The sequence below is a fragment of the Phoxinus phoxinus genome, assembly GCF_949152265.1.
Source record: "Phoxinus phoxinus genome assembly, chromosome: 7".
Taxonomy (NCBI): domain Eukaryota; kingdom Metazoa; phylum Chordata; class Actinopteri; order Cypriniformes; family Leuciscidae; genus Phoxinus; species Phoxinus phoxinus.
The window spans coordinates 5951701-5959205 of NC_136882.1; the positions used below are offsets into that span (position 1 = coordinate 5951701).

The 7505-nt window shown below is 38.3% G+C and overlaps 1 protein-coding gene across 1 annotated transcript in view; it reads left to right on the forward strand.

Moving 5' to 3' along the window:
* pde11a (phosphodiesterase 11a) overlaps positions 1-7505 on the forward strand; it is a 91409-nt gene extending 83904 nt beyond the window's left edge. Inside the window, exons 20-22 of the mRNA XM_079618367.1 lie at positions 1632-2161; positions 2311-2408; positions 7014-7505. Of these exons, the coding sequence (XP_079474493.1) occupies positions 1632-1817 (186 nt within the window). The 3' untranslated portion in view covers positions 1818-2161; positions 2311-2408; positions 7014-7505. The remainder of the gene's footprint in view (positions 1-1631; positions 2162-2310; positions 2409-7013) is intronic.

Here is a 7505-nt window from a genome sequence, read left to right on the forward strand (position 1 = left end):
TGTCATTTGCAGTTGCTAGGGTTTTCTGGCTGGTTGCTATGGCATTGCATTGCTTAGTGGTTGCTAGGGTGTTTTAGAGGGCTACTTACTTGCTCAAGTTAAAAGAGTCCAGACCAACGTCTCTGATATTCTGGTCTACAGATGTGCATTTAATACTACGAGTGTGTATTTGGATCGAATCACTAACACTAAAAACGGAGCTTGTCTTATCAAACTAATCATCTCGCCACTAATTAAAAAATTTAATTGAATCTCCTGCCTTTTCAACCTTTAAGCCTGGCCAATAATTCCACATGTATAAAATTATATTAACCAACCAGTCAAACTATAAAAAATCAACTGCGTGTGTGTGTGTGTGCATGCGTGTGTGTGCTTGCGTATGTGTGTGTGTGTGTGTGTGTGTGTGTGTGTGTGTGTGTGGGAGAGCAGGAAATGTGTGGGAGTATTTTTGCCTTGACCCGCCACACTCTCTCGGTGCTATCACTATCTGCTTTGCAGATGCTATCACTGGCTCTCATAATAAAAGTAAAAAGAAAAAACGTATGTAATTATAATATTTTTTCAAAATGCTGTGTAAATATGTACCCGATTAAGGTGAATTAAAATGCAGCCTTATTAATGAGCAAAACGTTCGGATGTTAAACGCACTATTTACGCGTGGCTGGGAGCAGGTGTAGATTTCTTTCGTACCAACTAACATTTGAAAAATACGAACATTTTAATGAATCCGAAAATTTACGCCAGAACCACTTTACACACGATTACACAAGAATTCGTTCTGCTCGTGTTTCATGAATGAGACCCAGTGAGTTTAATTCATGCATTTATAGTTCGAGTGTTGTAATTTTATGATGCAAGTTTAGCACTGCTGCAGTTCATTTGACAGTTTTCCCTGCATTTAGGGACAAGAAAATGTATTATTTGTCAAATTTGAATGACGTTTTAGTAATTTATGACAGCATGAGTGAGTATAATTTGTTGATTGATCGATCTGTAATTTAGTAAATGATTTACTCCACTGGACACTGCTGTGGTAATATAAAAACACTCTCCCAACAGCATACTGTTTCTTTTTAGCCTAATTCCTAGTTAAATTAAAATTATATAGTTGTATATATCACTTGTGATGGTATTTTGTAGTATAGATATGAGCAGACGTGCAGTCTACCAATAACATTAGAGCGACACTACTAGGAACGCCCACAAGCCACTACACAGTACAGAGACTAGCAACATACAGCGACAAAGTCTAACCAGAACTAACCGTTTAACTTCACTTGTGAAAGTAGAAGAGTAAAGGCCCTTGAGTCCGGAATTCACGTCCAAAATTTTTGCACGTTAAAAATAAATACGACCTCGCGTTATGTCAATCACACTTGCACACTGCCTCCGAAACTTTTCCGTCATAAAAAAATTCGGATTGGGTTCGATTTTCTGCATTTTTCACATTCATAGCAAGCATTTTGAGCGGTGTTTTGACAGTTCAGAGCCACCGAATCACGGATACGAAAAAACGCATACGAAACATTTGGACTCAGTGTGCAAGGGCCTTAACACCTACTAGTTTAAATTCTAAACTCTAACTAATCATAACGAAAATCAACTCTATCTCTCTCTCTCTCTTTCTCCAGACTTTTGCCAAATTAAACCCTAAACTACAGCCGATGGTTGATTTGATCAAGGCCAATCGTGCCAAATGGGACGAGCTCCACCAGAGACACCAGCGCAGCCAGGAGAGCACCAGCCCTGGAAGCCCATGTAGCGCAGAGGTCACAGCGAACAGCTGCAGCTGCGCGGGCACTAGCGACGTGAGCTAACCTGGGGAACCCATGCCTGATTTTACCACACGCTTCTCTCTGACCTGCAGCAGTGCAGACGAGAGGAGCTTTTGACCTCTGCTGCACGCTTCAAACCAGCAGCCATTACCTCACTAGCGCCCGCTATCGGGCATTTGCTCTGTCTGTGAGCACTTCAGGCAAGTTTGCGTTCGTCTCCACATTGCAAAGACTGCACATCTAGCTAGCAATGACTCGTTAATGTGGAGAATCTTACGTCCAGGAAGCTACTTTAAGGCTAGCATGCTAACTTAGAGACTCTATCGTGTGTGTGTAAGTTACTTTCAGCAAGGACTGTTTAAAGGAGGATTGCCACCGTTTAAAAGGTATAATAGTGTATTTTTCCCTTTGTAGCTTTGATGATGTTGAATGAGCACATATCCTGAGCACTGGAGCTCGGTTCTGCGCTGCATATGTCATGTGAAGGAATGACTAATCCAGGATTTGACTGTATTTTTTGCCTTTCTTGTTTTAGCTGATGTATTTATTCCAGGATCAGGGGTTTGTGGAGCCGCGGGGCTCTTGGCGATGCTTGCGATGCTAATCCACTCCAGCGCTGTACTCTGTGCCTTGGTAAAACCCCCATGATAATGCATGCATCGCATACATCACAGTTCTCTCTAGTTCATACTTTATCCTCATGGGTTTTTCCTCAAGTCTTGGGCCTGTTTCACTTCCCGCAGGAAATCAACGGCAGCCATCATGAAAAGTGAAAGATCTGTCGTTTACTCACACAAAAGATATTTTGAAGAATTGTACTGGTCCATTGCGTCAGAAGAGCACAAAAGCACCCTTAAGGCCCGTTCACACGAAAACGATAACTATAACGATAACTATATTAGCCATTATAAGCCTGTGCTGCAGTTTGTCTTCTGCCGCTTTAAATGCTCGAGCTCATTAAAGCAGGATTCTGATTGTCAATTTTTTATTGTTCATCAGCAAAAAATTATTCTAAAAGTGATTCTAATGATATCATTCCTCTGTGCCGTTATCGGTGTAAGTTGTGGTGTGGACTATTCTTTTATATTTAGAATTTTTTTTACAACTATATCTTTATCATTATAGTTATCATCATTGGTATTAAGAGGCCTTAAAAGTACTATAGACCCCTTTTGCACTATAGACGTCACAGTTACGTCACGGCGTTAGCTGGAGGCAAAACAAAGTGAAAACTGGAGGCGGTCAATACAAACCACCACAGATTCGACTACATAATAAGGAGTTATGTAGTGGAACTTAATTATACTTAAATAATTCTACTTAATTATCATTATTATTATTAAATGTCACCTTGTTGTGTTGTTGGGTTCTAGAATCGACGGAGTACAGGCTCCAATTTGAAATTTTATTGCATAATGTTTTCTAAATGATAGTGATTATTTGTGAATCATCTATGATTGTAGTTTTGATTGATTGTGACTATACTTTTTGAAGAACCTGGTAAGAAAGGGTAATCAAATACAAAGTTAAAAACTCAATATACTGTATCTGGAATCTTTATTTATAGAAAATATTCACATGATTAAAAATGCACCGTAATGTCACTCTTTACTTTCGTTGTCTTCTTGGCGCTAGATAAAATCTATAAAATCGATTAACAAAACTTGCAAACTAGCGTTAGTGAAGCGGCCATGACGGATCTTTCTGCCTCCACCTAAGCTTCGCCCACAAAAAAACGTCACCATGTTTACTAACTGAAAAGGGGTCTATAAAGTAATTTATATAATTTGTGTGCTACATTCCTGAAGCCTTACAACAGCTTTGTGTGACTGAATGACCATATCCAACTGATTTAAGCAGTTTATTGCAATAGTTTAACTTTAGAGGTTTAGTTTCCAAGTAGTTTTAATTATTTATTACTTAATTACTTTTTGGATGTAAATGTGATGCCTCTCCTCATGTAAATTATACTTCAAGATGATAAAGTTGTAATAATTCTGACCGGCCGATAACCATTTCCTAAATGATGGCAATTATTAAAGGACACACTTAGTAACCCTGAAACTCACAGCCACAGTTCTGTAACGCAGAAGACACGCTGTGAGTGTGCTGTTGTACTTCTGCTGGAGTGAAACAGGCCTTCGACTCCCTGGTTGTTTAAACCTCATGAAGCAGCTCAGACTAGGGTCGCGTCTGAAATCACACACTTCTTTACTATATAGTATGCGAAAAACAGTAGGTGAAAAGAGTAGTATATCCAAATTCATAGTATGCTAAAAACAGTACGTGAAAACAGTAGTATGTCCAAGTTCAAAGTATTCGAAAAACAGTAGTGAAAAGAGTAGTATGTCCAAGTTCATAGTATTCAAAAAACAGTAGGTGAAAACAGTATGTCCAAATTCATAGTATTCGAAAAACAGTAGGTGAAAAGAGTAGTATGTCCAAGTTCATAGTATTCGAAAACAGTAGTGAAAAGAGTAGTATGTCCAAGTTCATAGTATTCAAAAAACAGTAGGTGAAAAGAGTATGTCCAAATTCATAGTATTCGAAAAACAGTAGTGAAAAGAGTAGAATGTCCAAGTTCATAGTATTCGAAAAACAGTAGTGAAAAGAGTATGTCCAAATTCATAGTATTCGAAAAACAGTAGTGAAAAGAGTAGTATGTCCAAGTTCATAGTATTCGAAAAACAGTAGTGAAAAGAGTAGTATGTCCAAGTTCATAGTATTCGAAAAACAGTAGTGAAAAGAGTAGTATGTCCAAGTTCATAGTATTCGAAAAACAGTAGTGAAAAGAGTAGTATGTCCAAGTTCATAGTATTCGAAAAACAGTAGTGAAAAGAGTAGTATGTCCAAGTTCATAGTATTCGAAAAACAGTAGTGAAAGAGTAGTATGTCCAAGTAGCCTGGCTAACGCCAGACCCAATTCTCGTTGAGACTTGGGTCTGGGAACCACATGTTCATATTCTCGTATTTGAGGCGTGGTTTACGAATGCCCGGCGCCGTTTATTGGGTGCTAAGAATGTCTATCAAATGCGCCTGTACGTAGCTCATAGCCAATCGTTTCCATTATACCAGATGACGTATGTAGAGCGAAAGAAATTAGACAAGGAAGACGACGATGGGTAAGATATTTTTTTGTAAACAATGACGTTCAGCGACTATTGCTGTTTGTGCAAGATAAACATGAGGGTCGAATGTATATATGGATATAAACAAACTGCTTAGTTGTGTCGCATAGATGTCGTCATCGTCTTGCTGCTCCCTCCCCGTTCTGTGATTGGTTCCCCAGATGAGGCGAAAATCTGGTCCATGGTATCCAGACTGCCTTTCAGCGTGAATAAAATCGCGCTGCGCAAAGGCAGTATGGGGAAACCCAGGCTAATGTCCAAGTTCATATAATTCGAAAAACAGTAGTGAAAAGAGTAGTATGTCCAAGTTCATATTATTCGAAAAACAGTAGGTGAAAAGAGTAGTATGTCCAAGTTCATATAATTCGAAAAACAGTAGTGAAAAGAGTAGTATGTCCAAGTTCATAGTATTCGAAAACAGTAGTGAAAAGAGTAGTATGTCCAAGTTCATAGTATTCGAAAAACAGTAGTGAAAAGAGTAGTATGTCCAAGTTCATAGTATTCGGAAAACAGTAGTGAAAAGAGTAGTATGTCCAAGTTCATAGTATTCGGAAAACAGTTGTGAAAAGAGTAGTATGTCCGAGTTCATAGTATTCGAAAAACAGTAGTGAAAAGAGTAGTATGTCCAAGTTCATAGTATTCAAAAAACAGTAGTGAAAAGAGTAGTATGTCCAAGTTCATAGTATTCGAAAAACAGTAGTGAAAAGAGTAGTATGTCCAAGTTCATAGTATTCGGAAAACAGTAGTGAAAAGAGTATGTCCAAATTCATAGTATTCGAAAAACAGTAGTGAAAAGAGTAGTATGTCCAAGTTCATAGTATTCGGAAAACAGTAGTGAAAGAGTAGTATGTCCAAGTTCATAGTATTCGAAAAACAGTAGTGAAAGGAGTAGTATGTCCAAGTTCATAGTATTCGGAAAACAGTAGTGAAAAGAGTAGTATGTCCGAGTTCATAGTATTCGAAAAACAGTAGTGAAAAGAGTAGTATGTCCAAGTTCATAGTATTCGGAAAACAGTAGTGAAAAGAGTATGTCCAAATTCATAGTATTCAAAAAACCGTAGTGAAAGGAGTAGTATGTCCGAGTTCATAGTATTCGAAAAACAGTAGTGAAAAGAGTAGTATGTCCAAGTTCATAGTATTCGGAAAACAGTAGTGAAAGAGTAGTATGTCCAAATTCATAGTATTCGAAAAACAGTAGTGAAAAGAGTAGTATGTCCAAGTTCATAGTATTCGAAAAACAGTAGTGAAAAGTACCCTGATGAGCTTCTACTTCCAGTGAGATTCTTAAAGGTGCAGTGTGTAGATTTCAGCGGCATCTAGCAGTTCGGTTGCGAATTGCAACCAAAGACTCAAAGCCCACTGCTCACCCCTTCCTTTCGAAGAAGCTACGGTGGCCAAAACAGGACAAACATGTCATCGTCTGAGACAGCAGAGAGTAGCCAGTCAAGCAACGAGGTTTAGAATAAGAAATGATTTTTACTTAAAGCTGAAGTCGGCAAGATTTCTGCCGTCGTCTGCCACGACTTTGTCTGGCTGCATCATGTTTTCTTTTCTTTGCCGACGAATTTTGACGCTCTGTCGGCTCTTGCGCAAAATAATAAGTGTGGTCCTCCATTTGTTCAAATTTCACTACTAATGTTACTACTTCTACTTCTTCTTCGTGCGTATTCAACGTAGTGAAGAGGCAAGTTGCCTCTAAAAACACCAACGAAGAAGAAAAACAACAGAGTGACGAAACGCGCTCTGTAGAGAAGTTTGTCCGTTTAGGGCTCCTGTATGGACATGGTACATCTGGATTTTATACTACACACATTCATACTATATTTAACCTATTTTTTATACGGTCACGAGGTAATTACTTGTTCAAAAGCAGTAGCTGCTCAGAGAGTGTGTGATTTCAGACGCAGCCGTGGTGTGAGAGAGCGATGCCTCATGTTTCGCTCTTCATCTTCATTCTCTCATCTCTGTGTACTGGATTACCTCAAACACAACTTTCCTCGTCACAGGCCCACACACAACCTGCAGAAACAGCGGCAGATTCACACTCCTACACATCTTACACCCCCTTGCATGATTGGTTATTAAATATTTTGTCGAATTTTTTCCACAGAATTCCACTGCTTTTCCCATAAAGTGTGGGGATAATATCTGCAGATTGCATCTGGACCCACTACTAACTTCAGACTGCTTTTGTCAGTCACCTTTTTTCATTAGTGATCTTGTCAGTCTAATCTGAGACATGTATGTGCCTTTAAAAAAATCTTCTTCAATACACACACACACACACATTCATTTCATTCTCATCCTCTCTGCCAGCTGGATGAATCAAGAACATGTCCAGTCATTAATTTCACCCCAAAAGGGAATAAATAAGAAAGCCTAGATTTGCATAAAGGACAGAAAGATTTGTTGCATTACAACATTTTCCTGACGAGCACAATGTGTCAAAATGTTGTACTTTTGATTTTGTTGGTAATTCTCATTATTTTTTATGATTTTATTTAGATTCTCATTATTATACAGTTATAAAAGTCATCCTGTCTGGTCACAATTAATATTATTATTATTTATATATTTTATTTGAATACTTAATAATAATATG